This window comes from Diadema antillarum, unplaced genomic scaffold, assembly GCF_040938485.1.
Source record: "Diadema antillarum isolate AM-2024a unplaced genomic scaffold, OU_Dant_1.0 scf00000170, whole genome shotgun sequence".
NCBI classification, from domain to species: Eukaryota; Metazoa; Echinodermata; class Echinoidea; order Diadematoida; family Diadematidae; genus Diadema; species Diadema antillarum.
The window spans coordinates 1897308-1923743 of NW_027271059.1; the positions used below are offsets into that span (position 1 = coordinate 1897308).

The following is a 26436-nucleotide window of genomic DNA, read 5'->3' on the forward strand; positions in this document are numbered from 1 at the left end:
GTTCACATTTTAGTGTGTGTGTTTTTTTTTCTTATTTGGCACCCTTACATCATCTGGTCTTATCTACTATCCGTTCTCCGTTTCTTCTTCACAAACACTGATTACTCGGGGCTTACAGCCAAACAAGCTTGCTTTCATGTAGGTTCCGCCATACTTTTCTTTGATCAACCCCATCTCGATTTCAAATTTGACCAGTTATTACATATAATTACTGTGTTATCACCATGTATATTGTTGTGTTTTGCACATTGTTTACAAGGTGAAAGAACTTGTTTGATTTCTGTTATAATGTCCACAAATGAGAAGTATGGAAATAAAATGAATTGAATTGAATTGAATTGATTTTCTTTCTTGATTCTACATCTTGTAAAATATATCGTACAGATGTATATTTAACACGCTTATGTAAACGAGCAAAGATCAATACCTAGCACCAACGTATGGTCCCAGCTTAGCTATATAAAGCTCTGACAATATGTTTGATGTTTCATAGTTACGAATACAATATCAATATACGACTTTAGCAGTCTGCTCTACATAGCAAAGCAAATTGAGCGGAAAGTCATCTTTCCTCGGCAATCAGTCACATGTTGATGACGATTGTTCCTTGCGCCACCAAAACGGTGAACACTGTCAATGATGCAGTGAGAACCAAGAAACACACAACAACCAAAACAAGCATCACTCGATACACTGTTTGATGGCTGCCATGCGCGTTCTGTGCCTTTGGAGCTGACGCGCTCGTCTGCGCGCTGGGCGTCGCATAATCCTTGCGAGTTTCTTCAGTTTCTTCTGCGATGGACGCCGCGGGAGGGCGACAAAGTTTTAAACCGCTGATCTTCGAGATTCCGACGAGGAGGAGAATGATCTCGCCGAACGACATGAACGACATCCCGATGTAGAGACCGAGGATGCCGCCAATATCGCCAAAGAGACTTTCGATCTGTAAAAATACATGTACACACAATTTCGAGAACGTTCACAGTGACGACGAAAACGCTATGGCTGAGCTATAATGTATAAGGCAAATAGTAATGGTGTACCCTCGGTGTGGAACCGTATACGTTTAAACAGATTGTCAGATTTTCCTCAACGTCTCAGATTTGTTTTACTTTTTTACACTCACCCAATCCCCTCATCAATTTTGGATGGACTTGTCCTTTAGGCTGCTGTTCCTAATTCGGGCCTATAGGATTAGTATTCAGCTATCAAAACTATACCCCTATCATCTTTTTTTTATGTCTATGCATGAATAGGAGCTGACGAATGTGATCGTTTTTGTCTCCTGCTGTCTCTTGATTTTTTTTTTTTTTTTTTACAAATGACTATTAAACATACACAATGGATTATTCTTCACACACATAAACACATACATGCACACACTTTTATATATCCATGTTCATATATCGACGACTATATCTCCAGCTTTATTTACATTGCTGTGTCTATATACATTACAAGCAGTTCCTACCGTATGCACAGCCACTTGAAGGTTGAGTTCATAGTTCAGCTGCTCGTAGTAAACGACCAAACGGACCAGATTTTTCCTGTGTATTCGAGTTACAGAGAAAATCGTAGTTACATAATTACGATTTACTTGTTTCTTTATATGAATCTTATTCAGTGTCAGCTTACTTCATCTAAGTCACCACGTATGACTATATAAGGCATATCATAATTGAATGAAGAAAATCAGAATCCGAAACCTTCGGATTGCCAGACCAGTGCTCTTACCGACTGGGCTATGGAAAGCCCATGTACGGTAATTGTCCCCGAGTATCCCTTGCTCGTGAGATCAGAAGCTATCATAAACCCGACATGCATAAATCCGATGGACAAACATCAACTTGGCGATAAACTTTAGGGATTACGAAGTGAAGCAGCTTTCGAAATAAAAATAATGCAAATATCTAATGGTGATGATGATGACGATGATAATAACAATGCTACTACTACTACTACTACTACTACTACTAATGATAGTAATGATGATGATAATAATGATAATAATAATAATAATGATAATAAGAATGATAACAATTACAATGAAGTAGTGATATATAACAATTTATATTACTAAAATATTAATGACAACAGTGATAATGATAATAGCATCAATTATTTCAGGATTCTAACAAATCTTTGCCTGAAGCGGTTGTTATAAGATTAAACCAGGGAGGTGTAAGAAAAGGAGAGATAACTCTTCATAATTCATGCATACACATGTTTGGGTTCAAAGCGTTACAATGGGATGTCTAGCATTCCACTATACGCTTTGAAGTCATGCTCTGCACCGCTCTAGTTGCAAGGCGAAGTTCGGAGACGAAGAACGCATTTTACCTTTCGTTGAATTACAAGCTTTATTTCCCCGTACAATTTTGAATGAAATACTCGAATTGATTAAGAGTAGTTTAGGAAAGAATTCAAAATAATAAACATGTATTTCTAGTTTCTTCGTAATGCGCAAATCGAAATGAATTGAATATTAGGCCCTCTAAAAACCTAATATTTTCTATAATGCGCACATTTCCGCATGTTAGTTTTCTATCCTTTAATCTGGGATATTTTGATCTTTCAAATAAAGTACTCCGCTAAAGCGTGCTCCAGCGTGCTTTTAAACTATTTGCTGTTAAAATTGTCAGTTTTACACTGCATTTTGATTCGCTGCTTCAATTCAAGGTGCACAAATTCATTGTTGCCATCACATTGAAAGAGAGAGAGCGAAATGCATTAGGGGCAAGTATTTCTAGATGTGAGAGCGCTAGTCCCGATTATTGATGCTCTCTTTTGTCAAAGCACCTGATTTCCACCTGTAGATAAGCGCATAACTTCTCGGCGGTGCCGCGCATCCTTCAAAGGAGAGCAGGAGTTGTCTCTCCTTTTCTTACACCTCCCTGATTAAACTATGCTACCATCTTCGAGTGCCTGAGAACAAGGGAGTGTTCACAGGTATCAATTATATTTTATACATACCGAGTTGATTCCATGTCAGTCAGTATTCTTGCTGCATTCTGGCTAATCGACGAGAGTTGAGTGGCAAGGTGTTCCTGTATGTGTGTGTGTGTGTGTGTGTGTGTGTGAGAGAGAGAGAGAGAGAGAGAGATAAAGAAGTATCAGAGGCAAGAAAACTCGTCACGTGTTGCTTTTTAACACTGCTTTCACGACAACGTTTGATTCCAGTAATGCAAAATATGGGGAATTAATGATGGCTTGTCTTTTTTCCGGTACCATCGATGCAGATAAAAGTTAAACAGTTTAGATTCTACTACATGCAGATAAAAGATAAATAGCTTAAATTCTACCAGTTGCGGATAAAAGATGAATAGTTTTAATTCTATACCCACCTCGTATCTTTCTCCGGGCCATAATGCTGATGATACCGAGTGGCGATAAGATATCTCTCTATCGACAAAGAGTAGATGAAAGAAGAAAAGACGATAAATTGTAAGTAAAGAAAAACAGAAAACACCACGACGACGACTACAACCCCCACCACCAACAACAAAAACACCACACCACACCCAACACCACCACCACCACCAATATAACACCACCATCAAAACCAATATAACACCACCACCACCAACTACACAAACACCAACACCATCACCACCAACACCAACACCAACACCACCACCAGCGCCACCCATGTAACGCCACCACTTACACCACCAACACCAATTAAACACCACCACAACCACCAACACCAACATCTCCAACACCGACACCAACATCGTCATCATCACTACGACATCAATATAAAACTATCATTACAACATCAATATAACACCACCAAAAACAACACCAACACCACCAACGATACCACCAACGCTGACACCAACACCACCATCACCACTACCAACAACATCGAAAATAGAAACAATTGCTATTACTGTTTCTACCATTCTCTGGTCTCCATTTCACTGTTCCCTTCTCCGTCTCATCCCCCTCCTTCTAACTCTTGTTCTGTTTCTATTTATCGTTTAATCCAACTCAGATGTTCAGATTTTGTGTTGCCTTAGTATTTCACATCTTGTTTAGATTAGGGTTTTCTTTTTATCGGTAGATCTCATTAAGACTAATTTTTCTATTCATAAACCGTTGCATATTTCGTCTTTTGTATATTATTTGTTTCACATTTCTGTTACCTAAATGTAAAGTGAAACATGTAAATAAAAATGTCTTGAACTGTCCATCGAGTCAATAATCCATGTTGGAATTTCAGTAATCAAATAAAGTTAAACGGGAATAGAAAATCAAATTTAATCAAACTTTTATTCTCATAGACAAACTAAATAATATCTCCCCATATGATGATTGTTGAAAAACTACCAAACACTCTCTCCTCTTGATTATTACTGCTGGTTGTTCTCTTACAATCACTTTTTTTCAATACTGGTCTACGATTATTGATATCAACATTGCGTTAGTGAACGTGGCACATTTAACATCCCAGGCATGACAGGACTTTAAAAAATTATATATTGCAAGGAACTAAGTTAAGTCAACCTAGGTGGACATATTGACGCATGCATGTAAGACAATCATGTTTTAAGCTTGTTAGAATACAATTTTGAGCTATTATTGTACGATTGCACATGTATAATCATAAGTAGTCATGGGTAAGTGCGCATGTAATTGGACACTCGCGTTCAGACTCAGAATATCTCCATTTAATCCTGAGCAACTTCATTTTTTAACCACATAAAATGTAAATGGATTTAGTGATCCGTTGTTCATACTCGCAAGATATCGGGCATTCGCATCCGAGTGTGTTCCTTTCGTAGAGATATTCGACCAGTTGCTGACACTTTTCTGAAACGAACACACAAAATATCATACGTTAACAAGTTTTATCCAAATTTGATGGATGATCATTTTAAACAGTTGCAAGGCTATCTGCTTAGAAAGTGCAAAAATCACCTTATCACTATGATAAGAGCAAGAAGGGTGGGGCGGGGTGGCGGTTACCTTCTACTTTACTCGCTTTCCATAAAATGGAGAAGCAAAGACCTTTCACTTGATCACGTCTCCCATCTCCAAGGGAAATACTGATATAATCTCTTTCTCTCTCCCCCCTCTCTCTATCTTCCTACCTCAATCTTATATTGAAAATTTGTCCCTTTTTTCTAGGTTCCATTTGTTGACCAACTGAAAAAGAAGAATGAAAGAAATGCAGAAAGAAAACATGGCAAACGGAATTCACTCAGAATATCCCCACCCCCCCCCCCCTCCACATATAATAATTGTTGTTCAGACCATTTGACCAAAAATTGCAGAATCACTCGCATTATTATCATTATATCATATGTATTGTTATCATCTGTATTACTACTACTGCTACTACTTCTACTTCTACTGCTACTACTACCACTATTACTACTACTATTACTATCATCATTGTCATTATTGTCATTATTATAATCGGTAAGCTCTCAACAATTTAACATATTAATTTTTCGGTGGGGGGGGGGGGGCGGGAGGGGGAGTCTACAATGATCAAATATGGGCATTCGCACTTTTTTTGCACCCCTATAGACATGTTGCTTTAGTTTGTCTGAATAAATACAATACAATACAATACAATAATCATTGTGAGATAATGAAATAAAAAAATCTTCCGATTTGTCTGTATTCGATAAAAATAATTAATGTTGAACTATTAAACAAACACATATTATTTTGTCTACTTTGTGACTTGATCGGATGAACTGACATCGTTTTGAATTCATTCTGTTAGATTTAACTTTGAAAGGATGTGGATTTGAACCACAAACCTTGTGTGCTGTTGAGTGCACTGCACTGGTTACTGTCAATGATCCTCACGTCAGTGATGCAGTCACACAAGTCAAGGAGCGTCTTCTGCAAGCAATGTTTCTGGCAAGCCTTCTTGGTGTACGAGAACTCGTCCGTCGTGAAGTTTGTGTTCGCTCCATTCGCCGTGCACGGTTCGCCGTATCGACCCCCTAGACGTGTTATGTTGACCTGATGAGGAATTGCATCTCGCTTCATTACGTCATGTTATAGTTACTTTATCTATAACCCATCGCCTCCCAGTCGTAAGCCCTCTCAAAGTTTATCCATTACCACCCATGCTGGAAAGAACACAGTGCCCCACAGTGTGTGCCCCACAGTGTGAGACACAGCGCGAATACAGTGTAATATCTCCTCATACTGTTAAACTCGAGTGTTTTAACAGTGTGAACACAACGTGAGACATCAATTCACAGTGCGAAACAAAGCATTACTATGTGAACACTCTGTGAAAACCACACCACAGTGTGAAATCATGTTCACACTGTTAAATTCGAGCGTTTTAACATAGTCCACTATGTGAACATTCTGTGAACACAGTGTGAGACCCTGTGTTCATTCCAGTAAGGATATGTGGCACAACTCTTAAAGACGCTATTAAATATGACAAAATATTGGCATATACAAACTACATGTAAAACTCTTTCATAAAAAGAAAATTTGTACACTAAGTTTCTTGCAAATACTGTATCGCAGAATCCTGGCAATGAATGGCTTCAACCTACATAGATCATACACATAATTATGTCGGCTGCTTGAGCAACACATCAAATTCAACGATTTCCTGCCTCATAACTATAAAAACAGGCAAAATTCTAGACAGAGAAGCGATACTGCTCTTGAGATCCGCAGAATGTTAATCGAGACGCACTGGTAGACTGCTTGTGTAATGTGTCAAAGTCCAATGTTTTGACAAAGTCAGTGTAAGCAAACATTTTCTATCGTCTGCCAGTTTTGTAAAGTTGTTCACTTCGCTACGTCAGTCAAGCACAGCGTCACATGATTGTACCCTAAGGGCGTTAAAGATGTTATTTTCCCATGGAACATGTTTTGTAATGAAATTGAAGCTGCGCCTTTTTCATTATGGGAAAGATTTGCTAAAAATAGAGTGTCATTTTCACAAACCTTCTGCATTCCACTACACATTATCTGTGTAAAAGAACCCTTTGACGTAGCAGTCATTATTACAGCGTAAACAAGCCGTCAGGGAAGACGAACGAGCTAGGGTGGTGCATGATTGATTGTCGACGCCAACAACAGTGTGAGACATTTTGAAAAGAGCTATCTTCTAACAATAATATCCCTTCCTTGAAAAAAAAATCTGCCAAATGAAGTCTAACATTGCAATAAAGGCTTTCACACAGACGGACATCGTTAACACGATGCGTGCAATGATAACGCTATACCTACGTCAAGGAACCTAGGGCGGAAATACAATTGAATAAGCACACATCCCCCCCCCCCAAAAAAAAAATAATAATAAAAAGATAAATAAATAAATAATAAATAAATACAAAAAAAGTTGGTTAAGTTCATAACAAATGTATTCCGTGGAGGACAGACTCAACTCTGATTATGTTCTGCTCGGACCGCGAATAGCATGCAATGGAGGATAAAATAATATCAAATAAACCGAATTAAAGGATTCAAGCTATATTCTTCAGCAAAGTAAAAGTACCTTAACATAGAGGTTTAGCCATTAAGAATGCGACTGTGGTAAATAAGTCATGGATGATTTCTCTTTAACGGTAAAAATCGCCTTCTTTTCATAATCTTGTTTTCATAACAATAATTGTTGTCATCACAAGAATTGCAAACACCGAAAGTTTTATCTGAAGCACAAAACTCATGGAGTTGTGTGAATAACTCATCATCATCATCTGAACAATTAATTTCTCTCGAATTGGACTGTGCGAGCTTCCTTTAAGCGGGGTTCCCACTATCGTACGATCTATTACGAACGCCAAGATTGGACATTCGTAACTGATCGTGGAAGTTTCGTTGAACTCGTCTGAAATTTTACGTTTGGATACGAGGTTATGCGAGTCAACACGTGTTGGTTCGCTTGGTTGCGATATGGTCACGATTGGTCTATTTCAAGCCATACGATCTCTCACGATCTGGTCTCCCGTTCAAATACGATCCGATAGGATTGTCCCGATTGAGTCCATGATTGGTTCCGATCTACTACTATCATTACAATCGGGGTTCCCGATTTGGTGCGTGCAGCTACGTTCTGATACGTTCCAATACGAATACCGCGAACCAGTGCGGGCTGTTGAGATAAGATACGATATCTTTCACGATCGGGATCAAAAGCGACCCCCATTTAAGGTGCGATTGGACCCGAATGGAAATGTTAGAGTCCGGCTGACGATGGATTTCATTGTTTCCTCAACTTCTGCAGAGTGATTAGGCCTACTATCCGCAACCATTGATGACGGTAAGGGTTGACAGGTTGAGGATGATGAGAACGTGACCTTTGCAGTATTGCGAATGACGATTACGCTATCATTAGATAGATAGCATCACCTAGGCCAGCAACTACCTCAGGTAGTCCCTCCTCTAATTTAACCTAAAGAAATTAATAGATTATTGAATCGACGTGCTCATCCTCCCCCCCCCCCAAAAAAAAAACCCCAAACAAACAAACAAACAAACAAACAAATACACAAGATCAGATCTTCTCCAGAAAAAAAAAAGATCAAGACAAATGTTTTCACCTTTCTTTGAAATACATGAAGAAAATATGAAATTGAAGCTAAAATAGAGGATGGGATCTTTTTGAATGCTAACATAATATATGTGTTATATACGCTCAATATAAGAAAGTTGGCCGAACTGATAGCATTGCTTGTGTGTTTGATTTCATATTCGCATAGTATGTTTCATATGCATTTTTATTTCAAAATGTCGTTATCTCATGTCAAGGGGTATTGAAAGTTTGATTTTTTTTTTTGGCTTGATTTATTGTTTTATTTAACAGCGTTTAACAAAACCGACATACACACACAACAGAAAGGTAATTCCCCTACGTCATTTTTTAACAAAAAAAAAAGTCTTAAGCAAAACCATTTCGCAGGGGTATTGCTGCACTTATTGACTAACTTCTATGTGAAAAACAATGACAGTGGTCTTTATAGTCATGCACGAGTGACCTTACATCCACGATAATGGTCATTTTTCAAAAGTCACAAAAGTTACTTTGTGGGGTATGAGAAACATTCTGCTTCTGGTGGATGTTTCAGTGGTGTATATATACGATTTGCGAGTAAAATAAAGGCAAATGTGCAAAATAAGCAGGAGAGTGAAAAAGTCGATCCCGATCAACACGATTAAGAAGAACGATTAGATAAGATATGCTGCGTTTTGGTACGATCCAAGACAATCTGATGCGATGATCACGATCCCAAATTAATCGCGTTAATCGTAGAAAATTTTTGAACCTTCCAAAAATTTTCTACGATTAACGCGATTGCCACGATTGACCTCATGATCTGATACAATCTATAATACGATCTGATAAAATCACCACGATTGCTTCACGATTAAGACCACGATTTCAATCGTGGCGCCAATCGTGATAGTGGGAACCCCGCTTTACCACTGGTCTGGGCTCCGTCCTTTTTTTCCCTGGTGCGATATTTTGCCAAATGCGACAGACCAACAGATGGCGCAAATTTTCTGGTTGCGATAATCCTCGGACGTCGCGCCCTCTAAAGGGGGTATCTCACTGAGCGGCGAACGTTTGCGAACGTAGCGAATTTGGGAATTCGCCATGGTTCGTAAACGGTTGCAAAAGGTTCGTTAACATTCGCAAGAAAGTTTGCAAACGGTTTTTATTGTCGCAAACAGTTTTTCTTGTCGCAAAGAAATTTTGAACATGTTCAAAATTTCTTTGCGAACCTTTGTGAATTTGTATTTTCGCTAACAGTTGCAAACATTCGCAAACATTCGCAAAACACTCGTAAGAATTCGCAAACGGTCGTAATACGGTGTCGCTAACATTTTTATATGATTCGCCACTGCTTGCGAAAAAGTAACCACATGGTTCCTATATAAAAGCTTCTGAAACAGACAAGGTTCCACTCTAGAAAGTTCTTGAAGCTCTTGACATCTCCATCATGATTGTAATTGCTTCAAAAGCTTTTCATATTGACTAAAGTCTGTCCTCTGCAACAAGCACTCTCTGAATCTCTTTCTTTTCTTCTTCCTTTCTTGTTTTTTTTTTATTTTATTTCTCTTATGCTGCACAACTCTCTAAAAAGAAAGCGTGAAAATGTTCACTCTTGAAGGAGTGAATTACAGAAAAGAGTGAGTTTTGAGTGAAATTGGAGTGAATTTTGAGTGAAAATATCTATTTTCACTCATTTTGGAGTGACCTCAGGGATCACTCGAAAATCTTGGAGTGATCCCTGAGGTCACTCAAAAATGAGTGAAAATGAACATTTTCACTCCAAAATCACTCTAATTTCACTTGAAACTCACTCTTTTCTGTTATTCACTTCTTCAAGAGTGAACATTTTCACTCTTCCTTTTTAGAGAGAATAGCTGTAGCAGCAGCCTGACAAAGCAGCTCTTCAAGGATAGCAACACCTTGAGCCTCTTCTTGGCAGAAATTTATTTCCATATCCTGGAAATCCATCTTGAACGGTTGTCACAAGAGATCTGAATTCAGTGGAAGGTTTTATGTCGTTTTATTGGTCTTACTATACACAATCGCCTGGTACTTTTCTAGGTCCAAGAACATTCGCAAAATTGTCCCAAATGATTCGCAAACAGTTGCTAATATTTGCAAAACTGTCGCTAACATTTGCAAAATTGTCGCTAACATTTACTAACATTCGCTAATAGTCGCCACCTGTGTTCGCAAACACTTTCGCAAACATTCGCTAAAGTGTTGCTAATTGTCGCTAAACATCGCTAAAAGTCGCTAACTGTCGCTAATGGCAGAAGCGAACTTTGATTTTTCGCAAACATTCGTCAGAAAAGTTGGCGAATCTCAAATTCGCTACGTTCGCAAACGTTCGCCGCTCAGTGAGATACCAGCTTTACGGCTTGTCGCGTATACTGAATCAGAGACTGCTTCGATCCTTCAGAAGCTAGACTATGTTACCACTGGTTATCGAGGCCGATCCAGCTGCTATGAGTCGTTACTTCTATTTTTTTTTTCGGTAGAAACAGGTTTTCCAAACGGATTTACTCAGGGCTTTTTTCCCCTTTTTTGTTTTTGTTTTTGTTTTTGTTTTTGTTTTGTTTTGTTTTTCTTTTCTTTTAGAGATGATAAATGCAAAGCTGTTTTGATTGTGGGGTTCGGAAAGCCTTTTTGAAAAACACAAATTTGTTCTTTTCGAAACAGGTTTCAGCCAGAAACGAATTTCTAGAACCGAGACAAACGCAAAGCGCACGCAGCTGTATAAGACCCCTTCTCCTTGGGTCAAACGGCGCAGTGCAGCTGCTGCTACTACTGCGCAGTGACAATGCCAGTTTTGGTGTTGGCGATGACTTGATAAACGCAACTTATTTTGGAAGGCGTTTGCATGAGGCTTTGGAAACGACTTTTGATAGTGGGTACGGAAAATTGTTTCAAAATAGAGAAAGATGATAAACGCAGCCTATGACTTGACTTGTCTGGCTTTTCGCCCTTTTACCAGAGACCACTCATGTAAATAACAAGGACGTCAGAGCGGAAGAAGAAAAATAGAAGAACAAACTGAAGGGGTCGGTGCAATATAGTGCTAACCCACACTTGTCAAAAAGTTACATGCATTTTCATAATCCTTATCATTCACTCTAACCTCCGTGAAAATATCATATCTTAATTCAACCAATAAGATGGTAAAAATGCATGCATTCATGTTTTATTAATGTACAATGTATGGACTTTCCGAACATTCAACAGCGATTATCTCAAAATGACTATTGTGTGGGTTAGCACTATATTGCACCGACCCCTTCAAATAATTTTTCGTTTTTCAGGTGTCTTTGTGCCCTTCTTCTCAAAGAGAACTATATTTTCCTTTTTCAAAGTGCCACGGATATGCTTCATAAGTTAGAATGTCCTGACATGAATAGTGATTTTAATGATAAAATTGTACAAGCAAACGCTGGCTCCGTGAATTGCAATGAGTGGCGAGAAAGATCTCGTGGAAACTGTTTACGCCCTCTACGACTGCCATTCTAAGATCCCCGGTGGCAATATTTTTTTTTCCCAGCATGGGAAAGTCACTAGTGTGTGTAAAATCTACGGCAGTCTACTGACAAAAAAAAGGTCAGAAACCTAAAGACTATAGGGAGACAATTTGTGTTCGTATACTTCAAAAAGCTCAATGACCACCAATCTCGGCAGCTCCTCGCTGTGGCACGATTTGTTGGTGCCCTGATCATGGAGCTACTACTGTTCATGGTAGCTCCATGCACTGTTCAAAAGATGGACGGTTGTTCGAATCCTAGACTGGGTTTTGCTCAATATCTTGTTTTCATTTTTGCTCTTAATTTCTAAAGTATATTAAGTTTGTAACGGTTTATTCCGTCAGGCTTAGAGAGAGTAATAAAGTCAAAGACTTGATAGTTATTCTCTATCCAAGTCACCAAGACAAATACATGCCTTTCCCATAGTGGGGAAAAAAAAATCGCTCCCCGATGGACAACTGTAGGACTGGAGGACATCGATCATGAAATTTGATCCCAGATTATTTTGCTTCGGCAATAACAGACTAATACGCTGAGAGAGACTGGTAACGAACCTTCCGCAGAGCTATGGTCGTTTTTTGTCCCGTAGAAGCCGTAATGCCGTCATCTTCCGGAAACGGCTGCTCTGTGGGCGGGTGGATGGACACTTTCACGCCGGAATCCGAGGTTAGCAAGCCAACGTATTCGGGGTGTTCCACAAACAATGTTAAGTGGAGCCCTTAGCGAGAAGGAAATGGGAAATAGGAAGAATTATGTAACCAAAGCGACGTTTCTTTCCACCACAAAGGATAAAAATGTTGCGTCATCATTAGCTTCGAATTTTTAACAAGTTGAAAGACAGAATATCATCATCAATGCGTTCAAAAAATAATACAATCGTTGTAATTCAAACGGAATCTCGAGTCGAATTGTGAGGGGACACCAAGACATGTAGGCCTACAAAACATGTATCTACATATCGTGCTAACACCTCTCTGTGTAAATGTATAGAAGCAGCATGCAGTACCACACCAGGAGTGGGGCAGGGAGGATTACCACCCCCCCCCCCCACACACACACTGCACCTAGCAACTAATGACAGACACTTTAGATAACAAAGAGAGAGAGAGAGAGAGAGATTGAATTTGCACGCACACAAACGGCTACTACACCCACTAAGCCCATTTTGTGGTCCCAAGATGCTTTCGTGTTTGCACCAAACAAAGGAATTCATAAGGTGTCACCACTTTGGGTCCCCCATTTTTTTTTTTTTAACCCGGAAGTGCGTAAGCACAATAATGAAATAAATAGAAACCTTGAAGTCGGCTGAAGAAACCCGGAAGTAGCACCATAAGTTGCGCTGAAGGCCTTTGTTTTTGTTTTTGTTTTTGCTTGTTAGCTCATGAAACCCGGAAGTGCCCCCCCCCTCTCCCCCCCCCCCCCCCCCCCCCACACACACACACACACTTTTGAAAACGTGGCGCCGGCGGTGTATAATGTCTGCGTGGACAACCATGGTTATAAATAGGAGTTTTATCTCAAAATGAGCTAACTCCATTCTTGTTAAGTTGATATTAGTTGAGTTTGTGATTTAGAGCTGCTAAAAAAAGAAAAAGAAAATGGAGGATATTCTTAATCATAACTTTTAGAATATTCCTTGTTATGTTACAAGTGGGGTATTGGAAAGGTTAAATTTTGGTCTATCTGATGATGGACTTACCTTGAAATGTTTAGAAATGGCGCTTAGCTCATTTTGCAATGAAACTCTTCATAGATACTCCACATATTGTTTATAGGTTTTTCTGTTAGTTCACAAGAACCATTGGCCGATATGAAACCTCACCATACTGAGCGCCTGTCTTGCCCGTATCCAGGACGTCTGTCTCATTTTCAGTCAAATTCCCGCCATTGAATGTGAAGCAGTTGCCATAATCTCTGTGCTGAAACATCCTGAAATTTCTGAGGGTGCAAGGAGTAATGAAGATGACTTTGTCACCAGCAGCAAATCACAGACAAAAACGCAATTTAGCGTAGCTAACTGGATACAGGGCTGTTTACAGTGATAGGAGTCAAGAATACCTACAACGTACCTACTTTGAATACCTACAACGTACCTACTTTGAATACCTGCAAGTGTATATTATCCGCATGACATTTCTTGTCGGGAGCATATACATAATGTGAACTCAAAGTCTTTCTAGAAGTTCTGTCAATGAAAGTCACTTTCTTTAATCAGACCTATCTACAAGTTCTGTTGTTTATGGCAATTGAAGAACGTCGGATGGATCATTCTGGGTCACTAGGGTAGCATCATAGCAATGTTTAAACGAAATTTAAGATTTACTGTAAGCAATTATCAAAATAATGAATTAGCGTGAGTTGACCAGGCAATGTGAAGCAGTTGGCGCGACTCGGATATATTCGGGAATTCCCGTGAAGAATTGTGTGAAGCTTCAACGCTGATCTCTAGAGAGAACACACACAACCGAAGAATCTCGACTGTAGTCGAACGTCACCGATGAGCGCAGCCAATAAGCCATCAGTTCGTAATTTATTTAGCTCATGTACACATTGGTACAAATGACCTTTTTTTTTTTCTCAGTTGGTTAGGCACTTCACTCGTTTTCAAAGCAGCATAATGCATAAGCATGCCCGACGTAACAATTCATGGAATTCATCTTCAAACAAAGAATGAACTTGCGTTGAGTTCAGGTGATCGGAATACTCCATCAGTTGACAATTCAACAGGCATTCATTTCATTGTTTTGTACTGAATGCAATAACAGCCTATTTCCTTTTGTATGGCGAAATACCACTCTTGCTGTCAGGTGGATGTGCTGGCAAGCACCATTTTAGATAAGGATCACAAGAATAATCATTGCATCACAGATGCTTATCACAGTGAATTTCAAACCAAAATGCTTGTTGGTACAAATGACCTTTTTCTGCTCATTCGCAAAGTGAAATTACGAACTGGTCTATTGGGTGTGTTTCGATGCAATTACTTGCTAATGGCCCAATACATTCTAACAGACCTGTTTCAGTCGTGGTTTTCGAATGAACATAAATAGATCGGTAGCAGCGAATTAGTGAAGACTGAAGGAATGGGTCCAACGTACGACGTGCCCTCCTACCTGTAGCTGCACGCTCGCCTATCGAAGACACACTGGAGAATGAAATCCTCTGGCTGGTGGCCGTACGCTCGAAGCTCCTCCAGAGTTGGGTTCATCAAATTCTTTACGTCATAGAAATCTGGGTCACGTGACTGCTCAACAATCGCGTCCCAATCATTGCTTCCTGTTGAGAAAATTCAGAGATCTATGGATGCACACTCTACTTTGTATACCTACAAAATAAAATACATATGAATACATATACAAAAATGAAAATAAATGCGCACGCGCGCGCATGATCAGATATAGTGTAAACATAATTATCTTCACCAAGTTATGCATTTTATATTGACTTTGTCACACACAGAAACACACACATACAAATTATGTTTTTGGTTGATTCTGTAGTTGCTTAAAAACAGGTGTCCTTATGAAAGTCAAAACTTTTATGTTATGTTATGTAATCAATTAATACATTAATAAACGAGTAGGGCCTAAATAAACAAATGAAAATGAATGAGTACAATTATGAAAGGAGAATGATATATACGATTTAAGAGATGCTTTCAAAAGAGGAATTTAGCGAAGATTTATGTTGAGGTGATATTATCAATTGATTAAGATTTGCATAATGTGATTGCTCTTAGGATTATCACTTATTCGAGGAAATGCATGGGAAAAATATCGAATTCTATACTTTCATATTCTCTGCCCGAATTTGTCGAACCCTTTATCAATGGCTAGTTTCGCCTAGATACTTCATACGGGTTCTTCAAATACAAAGTTTGCTCGATAAACACGGCCAAGACGCGGAAACTTGTTTGTTGTGTAAAAGGTAGTCGACTGATTGTTGTGTAGATGTAAAACTATAGAGAAGCTTGCCCCCCCCCCCCCCCCACCCCCCCCCCCACACACACACACCCACACACACACACTTTACAGGGATCAAATGTCCCACTCTTTTCCATTCAAAGTGTGAGGGAAGCGGTAGCAAAAATATGAAGACTTTTTGTTGTTGTGTTTTGTTTGTTTGTTTGCTTGTTTGTTTGTTTTTTGCTTGTCAGCCGACTTTCAGGCGGAAAATCAGACCTTAAAAGTATGAAGACTTTTTTGTTGTTGTTTCTCTTGTCTTTTGGTGTTCTTTCTTCTTGACTGACAGGCGATTTTGACACCCCCCCCCCCCCCTTTCAAAAACGTAGCGCAGCCCTGATAATGCCCAAATAAATTCAATAAAATGCTAATAAGGATATCCATTTCTTTGTATGCAATAACGTAGTAGATATTTTCCTGTAGCTATTAATTGTATTCTTCAATTTTCTTGATTTAAGTCAGTAAAGCAATCATCCCAGGGGCATCGTTCCGTTTTAATGATGGGGGGTAGGGGAGGGACTTGGAGTTTGAATATCTGTGCGAGGGAGCGGAGTCCAAAAACTGCCGTTTGTAGCTGTACTTTTTTCGCTTAGGAAATTAAGGGGAGTGGGGCGCACCGGGCGCAACTGCTGGCAATTACTGGCAGCAACATCAGGAGAATGACATGACGATTAAATGCGAGCGAGCGAGCTTGAAAACAGTCCCAAAACTGCCGTTTGTAGCTATATATTTTTTTCGCTTTGAAAAATAAGGGGGGGGGGGGGGGACCGGGTGCAACTGCTAGCAATTACCCGGCAGCAACATCAGGAGAATGGCATGACGATTAAATGCGAGCGAGCTTGAAACTTTTGACATTTTACAGTCCAAAAACTGCCGTTTGTAGCTGTACTTTTTTTCGCTTAGGAAATTAAGGGGAGTGGGGGCGCACCGGGCGCAACTGCTGGCAATTACTGGCCGCAACATCAGGAGAATGACATAACGATTAAATGCGAGCGAGCGGAGCGAGCGAGCTTGAAAATTTAGACATTTTACAGTCCAAAAACTGCCGTGTAGCTGTACTTTATTCGCTTCGGAAATTAAGGGATGGGGGCGCACCGGGCGCAACTGCTGGCAATTACTGGCAGCAACAAATATCTCGTAAACACATTTATGATGTAATCTGGGGAAATTTCAATCCCAGAAGTGTATACTGTTTTTTAGGGAGGGGGGGGGGGAACCCTCCGTTTAGATATATCTCCTCCCATCCAAGGAACATTACTTGCATTTCTTTAAACTGAAGTAACAGACCTGGCGCACACTTTAGATGAAACATTTTGAAATCTGTCAATCTAAAGTGTATTAAGTAGAAATGACTGAACGGGGAGGGTATGGGAGGGGTAAGGCCTATCCCCCTCTTACGCGAGGGAGATTTTGTATTTTCAGAATTGAAATTCAGCCATCTTTGGGTGAAATATTTAGACAGTTTTCTATCAAAAAAGTAAAAACATTTCCACATCTCGGGAGTTACGAGGAGGAGCAAAATGATCTCTTTGTCCCCAATACATTTATGGGGGAACCATCCCCCTCCCCCTCAATCGAGGCCTCTGCATATGAGGGAGCTTTTGTAAGTGAAAGATCTGCTGCACACTCTTTGGTAAATATAAGGAAATAAAACGTCAATCTCAAAAGTGTACAAAGTCTATCGAAAGGGACCCAGTAGCGGAGCTTTTGCATAGGACAATTCAGCGATCCGGTGCATAATTCTGGCGGTAGTTGTCCACTTTTCCATAAAGAAAGTTCGAGATTTGTCCTCATCTCGGGAATTGCTTGGGGGACAAATGATTTGTCTGCCCCCAACATTTCCGTAGGGGCGGGGCAAATGCCCCTTTGCCCCCCCCCCCCTCCCCTTCGAGATAGATTCGACGCCCCTGATCATCCCTGGGTATGCCCATAGATGTATCAGAGTCATCATCGTTTCAGGAATGATTCAGGACATGGATGGGGGGGGGGGGGGTTCAATTATGGCGGTATAGTTTTCGTTATTGTTTGTTTGTTTTCGTACATAATTTGCAGATGGTTCCGAGTTGCTCGCTTCATAGAATGTTTAAATGTAAGCCTATGCTATTTGACGTTGTCAACGTCTGGACCATACCTTATGTCGATATTACTTTCTTCGCGAGCGAGCGAAGCGAGCGAGCGCTTGAGAAAATTATGTATACATTATCCTACAAGATAGAATACTGTTCAGCTCTGTTACCTGTCTGAAGGCGGGCGTACGAACGTCATGCAATATGCCAAAATTGATACAATCACATTTCTGCTTTCTCCATTTTTTTCTCAAATTTCAGGGGGGGGGGGATGATTATACAGGCCATCCCCCCTCCTCCATTTCAGGGAGGGGGGGGGGGGCATCCCCCCAGGGATTTACGCCCATGACCTATACAAAAGACAGCACCGCAGTCTATTATGATTGACAGTTTTACATTGTCGATCTTCGTAATAAAATGGTCACAAACAGCGTCTTCTTGAGTCCTGGGTCTTTGTCCGTTTAAGCATTTGCGATATTTTATGAAGATTTATCATTATCATTGTTATTATTATTGTGACTATTATTGTTATTATTATTATTATTATTATCATTATTATTATTATCATTGTTATTATTATTTACTGGCTCTATATTTATCAGTATTCTTTCTTCTTTAGCATTTTTCTTTCAAGAGGCAAAGATAATTTTTCAAGTTATCTTTTTTTTGTTATGTCAAGGTATATTTTACAACGACAAAATATTTTGAAGAAGATTTTAAAATTCATATATTCACTTACAATGCGATCGACTGCCATACACGATGTGGAAAGCCATCCACAACAAGTTACACAATTGCTTCTCGCAAGAATAGATATGGGTTTATGCAAGTGCTACTCATGACTGTATTATTATTATTATTATTATTATAATTATTATTATTATTATTATCATCATTATTATTATTATTATCATTATTGCTTGAATTATTATTATCATTCTTCTTCTTATCATTATTATTATCTTTATTTTTGCTATTACTATTTTTACTATTATTACCACTACTATTATTACTGTTATTATTCTTTCATTATTATCATCATTATTATTATCATTATCATTACAATTTTAAGTACTCTCACCATCAACACCAACAAAATTTTGGTCGTAGAAGTCGAAGTCTCCCCCTAGCCATCCGCTCTCTACGAACGAGAATATGTTTGCCAAGTCAGAGCTGCTAGACGCTACCGACATCGCCTGATCGGACGACGATGGCGACAATGACCACTCCGTCTCGTTGGAAGACAAAGGAGTCGATGACGACGGCGATGATGTCGTAGATAATCCCGTGGTCGAGGTTTCGGTTCCATTCAGTGATGACATCTCGTCTCCTGTTCACGGGAAACAAATTTCGTTTCTTGAAGTGTTAGCTAAACCGAGGAAATTGTTCACGGCGTTGAAAGTGAAAGTCACAGCACAATGACAATTCCCAGTAATGATTATATTTTTCAAACATTATCATCAAGGCGATATGGAGCTCTTGAAAACTGAAGGAGGAGAATACATTGCGGAGCGTTTTCAAAAGGGAGGAGGCACTTCCGGGTTTCAAGAGCTAACAAGCAAAAAAAAAAAAAGAAAAGAAAAGAAAAAAAAAGGCCTTCAGCCCAACTTCTGCTGCCACTTCCGGGTTTCTTCAGCTGACAAGCAAAACCCCCCCCCCCCAAACAAAAAAGGTCTTCAGTGCAAAAACATAACCTTACCACGCTCACTCTTCACTGTCTCTCTTTCTAGTGCCACTTACGTACTTCCGGGGTAAAAAAAAAAGTGTGTGTGGGGGGGGGGGGGGGGGGTTGGGGGCAAAGTGGTGACACCTTATGTATTTCTTTGTATGGTGCAAAAAAAAAAGTGGGGGGGGGGGGGCGAGCCCCCCCCCCCCCCCCCCCACCCCCCCGATTCCTCCGGCCATGCATTCTGTGCGTAATATGTAACGGCGTTGTGGTCATTGCTAGTGCCAACGTCTTCACTAAATATCACTGTAAGAGGCTGTTGTCGTTGTAATGGTACTATTAATAACGAAAGAGGCAGTGGCACAATTTCTTCCCTTTCCCCTCATACATTCTGTCCATTATTCCTTCGTAGTTCCTTCCTTTATTAGTTTCGTTAATTCATTCATTCATTCATTCATTCAATCCTCCTGTTTCTCTTCAAGGATCACAAATTCAAAAAAAAACCTAAAGAAAGAAATTCAAAGGAGAACAAGAAAGTGTCATTGGATCAAAATGATTACTGAAGTCAGAATGTAAGCAATCAATCTGATGGAATTAAATTTCACCGCTGTCTCTCACCTGTGTCCTCTGGGGTCTCAGTGATGCTCTCTGACTGCATGGAAATGTCGGCCAAATCTCGATAGAATTCACTACTGAACCACCAGGAATAATCGTCCGTGGCACCTGAAAAAACAAACAAACTTAGAAACCAAACATATTCAACAAATCAAACAATAATCATACCACTACAGCAAAAACTGCTACTTGTATTGATGATAACAATGTAATGTTAGAGATAATTAAAGATGAGCACTGCCTACGATGATATCAATTAATCAGCCATAAAAAAATCACGTTCATAATTATATATCATAACAGTCGTTTTATCACATGAAGCCTGTCTACCATGTGATGGCGCTAATTCACCTCACAACGACTTGTCGTATCCTCACCCTAATCGCTGGAATCATACAAACTTGATTCTCACAACGCACTTACTCCACTACAAGGGACATTCCGGCCAGACTTTCACTTTTTTTTTCTTTTTTTTTGACAGGCGGGCAGCGAAACTCACTAGGCCTACCAGCAAGATAAACTCCTGTTCTGCTATAACTTCCAGAAATACCATGCTTTCTTATTTTTTTAATTTTCACTAAAAAAAAAAAAAAACAAAAAAAACAAAAAAAACAAAAAAAAAAAAAACCAAAACAAAAGATGAGGATCCTATACGAGATTCTGTGGTTTACTTTTAATGCAAACGACATGCAAGCGAACACACATATATACACACGCACACCATCGCACGCACACACACACACACCACACATACAGACAGACATTTCCCACACCTGTCGAGGTTCCGTCAAGCTCGATCAGGTCTTCGAACCTCGTGTTGACAAGCCGCGATCTCCGCATCATGTTGACATTACAGACAGTAATGGCGGGAAACCGAAGGGACGACTCCGTGATGATGTCTGTCCTGGTGGTATACGGGTAGGACATGAAGTCCTGGAGAAGTTTTGTTCCTGGCAGGAATAAGAAATGCGCAAGATTATAAGAGCTACTCTCTCCCTCGGAATATAGTATGTATGAGATAACCAAATTGAGAGTGATTTCTCAGCCACATTGCTTATGCTAAGAACTGTGGCTGTTCTTCGAGTATGAAAAGTGACGTTTCCTCCAAAGAGATTATGTTCAATTCAATTCAATTCAATTCAAATGTTTCGACCAGCAATTTAATTCAGTGTTGCTTTAGCAAACGCACATGTTATTGCGGTTAAGGAAAATCTATAGTAAAGGTTGTTTGCAGAAAACACATATGACAATTTCTTCAAAATCTATTACTTTATTGGTGCTGATTAATCCCATGTGATCTATGCTCATTGAAAGACAGTAATCCTTGTTAATGTTACAGATTTCCGATCTATACAGAGGGCAATATATATAAGGTTAGAACTACATAACCTAAGAACGATTGTCCGATCTTCCAGACATACATTCCGTATGCATTTCAATAATATACGACTAATCATTGTCACAATTGTTTTGAGAAACGTCAACTAACGTTATGATGAGGAAAGGTACGCGCCAATCTCATAAGGCATATTTCAAATACCATGTACATAGTTACAAAGTTACAAAGAACCCAGCAAAATTGTAGCCCATTATTCTGCTTTTTTTTTCTTTAAAAGACACTCATCTGCCATGCATGAAATGGACGGTCACAATTCAGTTACAATAACGGACATGCACCATGCCAATTATGTAGTTAGAAAAATCGATCGGTCAATCGTTAGCAGTAAATAAGTGATGGAGGAAAAGTAAATACTTCTTTCTAAAGAGTGATTCACCATTCATCTCGTACGAAATGTTAACCATCGCACTCATGACCATTTACTATTTGTATAACAACATTCACTCAAAACGTACTATAGAGCACCCCTCATTCGATTCCACTTGACCTTGACATTAAGCCTTGGTAAGATTCAACAGCACTTGCGCTAATTTGACGGTAGTCGTAAAATGTGGCCTATAGTGGAGAACATGCACGGTCAGCTGTACTTTGCAATTTCATACCTATATGCACCCATACATCAATAGCATTGAATTATTAGTATTACCTTGAAATAGAAAGACTCCTAAACACCCACAGAAAGCGCAGATCCAGAAGAGTTTTTCGACGACCGACTTGGCGGAGTAGACGCGTGGGATGCCGTGGGCCGTGGTCGTCATGGCGAAGTCGCCCAGGAGAGACGAGACCGTGGACGGTGGATCATCTTTCACGTCAGAGATTCGTAAGCCGACTTCGATGTCGTCGTCATTGCTGCTTAAAACGTCAGAAAGTTTGAAAAGAAAATGATGACGACAAGAGGGAATAATGGAATGTAAGAATGTGTGGAAATTAATAACTTTGCATGAGAATTCATTGATACGTGTTTTTAGGTATATAATATTCATCTGTGAATACCACTGGCACTGAATATTGATAGTTGCTATGGAGATATGATTTGACCTTCCATGCATGCTGTGGTAATTTCTACAAACTTGACCAGAGCGTTATTAAAAATCTCGCTTATCCAAATGATTAAGTTTTTAACAATTTTTGACATTTATTCGTTTATATGTATATTTCTCTTGAAATGGAGTATTGCAATTTATATATAGTTTTAAAGTTTAGAATTTGGAGAATAATATTTGCCAAAGGAAAAAAAAATATTATATGGATTTGATATATTCCCTACACCGTTTGGTGCAATCCCTTGCTTCAAATTTGACACGCCAGGGAGGTGGATTTCTTCCCCCTTCCCCCTCCCCTATCCCCCCCCCCCCCCTCTTTCTCTCTCTCTCTTATTGACTCCGTGTCTGAGTGCTTTACAACAATGCAGTCCAATACAATTGTTTGTAACGAATAAATTGGCACAAATATGTGGTTCGACTTCGAGTAGGAAGAATCTGCAGTGATAATGGTTCTAACATGACACTCGGCTTCATGAATCAGTGAAACTTTTTTTTTTTTGTATTATGTACCGCTGATGGCGTGCCAACTTCTATTAAGTATACCTTTCTGTGACGTCACGGACGTGGTCCCAACCTACTGATTATTTCATTGACTTCATCTTTGCTTATGGTCACTACATTATAGAGCCTACCTGTGTCCTAATTGTCAGGCTGTTTTGTCTATGTGTTCATCAATGTATTGTTGTATAGTTCATAAAGAGTGACGCACACGTCCCACTGAACATACGCACAAAGGAACGTGTACTACCGCCATGGCTTTTATCATTTTTTGCTATAAAACATATATAGTTACATGTGTGCATATACAGGTGATATAAGTGGGTGTGCGTGGGAATGATTGTCACTACCTAAAAATCAATAATATTGCAAAGCTCTTTAAGTGGCCCATAGACTTCACATCACGTGTCACCTCTATACTCTTCTCCATTTCATATTGAAATTGATCTACGCCTCTTGAGTCTACTAAGTAGGGATAGAATTTCCCGATATACAGCTGGGGATGGTGTGTAAGATAATAATAGGACCATCCCAATATTTCCCATACACATCACATCAATATCTCTAGTCTCTGGGGAAAGAAAAATGAAAACGATAATAAGATAAAGGATTTGAAAATGGGTCATATACCCTGCTGACTGTGTGCGGGGGACAATGGCCGAATTATGCCCAAACATTTCATGTGTGTTCATTTTCTTTAATAGTATACATGAACACAGGTGTAAAAAATGTAGCAAAATAATAGTAAAAAAAAAAAGCTGCTCGAAAAACTACTTATCCAGTGGCGGGTGGCAGGCCAATGGAATAAACTGGAGTCCAAAGGGACTTGAGATTTCGATCCTACCAGAATCTTCCTCAAAGGCAAAATGAGTGGATAGGGAAAGACATAGTAATAACATTGAACACAACAAGCACAGTAAGAGCTATCTTCAAGTGTAAAAAAGTTGATTATATAGGAAATGTACTTATATTTTTAGCAATGTTCGAGTTGTTTTATGGACAGGGAAGAGATAATGCACTTGAGGATTCCTGAGCAACCTGTGTGGTGTTATTGACTTGAAACCCATGCATACTCTTTAAGAGAGAACAAAATAAGCAGCAAAATAAGCAACAGCAATGACTTGTTTTAATATGAGTTAGATCACTCAATTAACAATAAGCAAAAATAAGATTAATTCAGAACGATCTTTTGCGACATTGCTCAAACACTACTACAGCATTGTGGATTCAGACTTTGTTGTTATTAACGAGAAGAATCCTGCTCAGTCATACAAACCGACATTACTCAAAGCTTCCAGTTTCTCACAACTCGCAATCTCATCATGATATCATCATAGAGAATGATTTTCTGAACAGAAGGAAAATAATAATAAACATGATAATGATGATGATGAAAATAATATAATAATAGGCCCTAATAATCATAATAATAATAATAATAATAATAATAATAATAATGATAATATTAATAATAATCACAGTATTACTATTATTAACATTATTATTATCATTATTATTATTATTATTATTATTATTATTATTATCATTATTATTATTATTATCATTATTATTACTAATAATGATATTGATAATAAGGTCTTATTTACCCAGGGTAGCGTCTTTAGTGTTGCAACTGCTCTACCAGAGGGAACTGCTATTATTATTCATAGCGTTGCGAGGTTCCCATTCTTACATTTTGGTCGAGAGGGACACAGTTGGACTGAAACATCTTGTCCAAGAACCTACGCACTGGGCGGGATTCGAACTCGGGTCCTCCGATCAGGAGTCGGGAGTCTTAGGACCTATCCACTATGCCACATCCCCCCCCCCCTCCGTCCCATAGAAAGGTACAAAGTTTTGGGTGAAATTAAGACAACGATGGCCTTCTTGATGTTATGATGTGTTTAATTTATTGCTGCCCTGCCATATTTTACAAATAACTCGGTGTCCTAGAGAGGCATCGTTTTCACTCGTCCCCCGATGGGTCAAGAGGCCACGCTACCTGGAGGGCTTCGGCCACGTAAGCCTACTTAACTCTTGAGAGGACCAGTGAGATGAAACTCACTGTGAGGAAGGGAGAAATGTTGTTTGTTGGGACTATGAATGCCCTGGCTCTTTAGTAAACATGGTGAAGGTTAACAGTCCGTGAGTCTGTTATATACTGCGCCCAGGCTATACAGTATACAGTTGCGAATCCAGAGAGGGGCGCACTGAGAGCGCGCCCCTCTTTATTAAGTGTTGCTAAAACAAAAGAAAAAGACAATGAGATGAAATCCGAAAGTAACCTCGGAAATATTGTTTGCGCCCCTCCTCCCCCCCCCCCCCCACCCTTTTGCGGAATTACTGGATTCGCCCATGATATAGACTATGGAACTACTACTAGACGGGATGTAAGAGGTACGTCACACAACAGACCTGTATGAGAGACTATGCTTCACGATCTCGTAGTAAAGCGAAAGCCGCCAGCAAGCTTCGTAAACTTGCTGCAATCAGCTGACAGCCATATCGTTATCTACGGGCGGCATGATTTCATCACCTCAAGGTCCCAATCCTATCTTTAATCCCAGCGAATGTTTGAAAAGGGCGAGGCGGTAGGGACAATGATTTTTTTCCACATTCATTTAAGAATTTCACTTTTAATTACGTCGCTTGGATATACGGAACTGCTAATAGGCCTATTAATAAATAATCAAAAATATTCGGCAATCTAAAAAAAAAAAAAAAAAAAAAATATGGAAGAAAGCATGACCACAAGTTGTACGCCTTTTTTGCAACCTAATATTAAAACAATAAAATGCAGAAAACGAAAATTCTCACTTTAATTCTTAATTTTTTTTTCTGTACAAAAGGAAAAGACTGATGAAGTCGTGACAAAAAATATATACAATCTGGATATTTTACAACTGATTGACAAATTGCCCTACATCGATGTAAATAAGCACTAACGAATTAATCAGTGTTTTAGTAGTAGCCATGGTAAAAAAAATCGTACACCCATGATTTTTTGATTATCATGGCTAGTATTATACTTCCATAACACGTGATCAATTCAGTGCTTATTTACGTCGATGTAGGGCAATTTGTCAATCAGTTGCAATGAAAACATCTCTACTGAAGAATTTCATGAATTTGAATCTGGATATTACCTTTTACTGCTCCGTGGTATATCTTCAGCTTTCAT

General features: G+C 39.3%; 1 protein-coding gene across 1 annotated transcript; it reads right to left on the minus strand.

Moving 5' to 3' along the window:
• Window positions 1–406: 406 nt before the first annotated feature.
• LOC139722692 (epithelial sodium channel subunit alpha-like) lies at window positions 407–26436 on the minus strand. Its single transcript, XM_071633986.1, has 14 exons — window positions 26402–26436; window positions 22361–22566; window positions 21089–21265; window positions 20319–20423; window positions 19116–19364; window positions 15120–15282; window positions 13829–13944; window positions 12561–12724; window positions 5778–5985; window positions 4743–4815; window positions 3345–3402; window positions 2974–3047; window positions 1472–1547; window positions 407–943 (listed from the first exon to the last, which is right to left on the minus strand). Exons 1-14 carry the CDS (start codon window positions 26434–26436, stop codon window positions 584–586), a joined length of 2064 nt encoding a protein of 687 aa, XP_071490087.1. The 3' UTR covers window positions 407–583.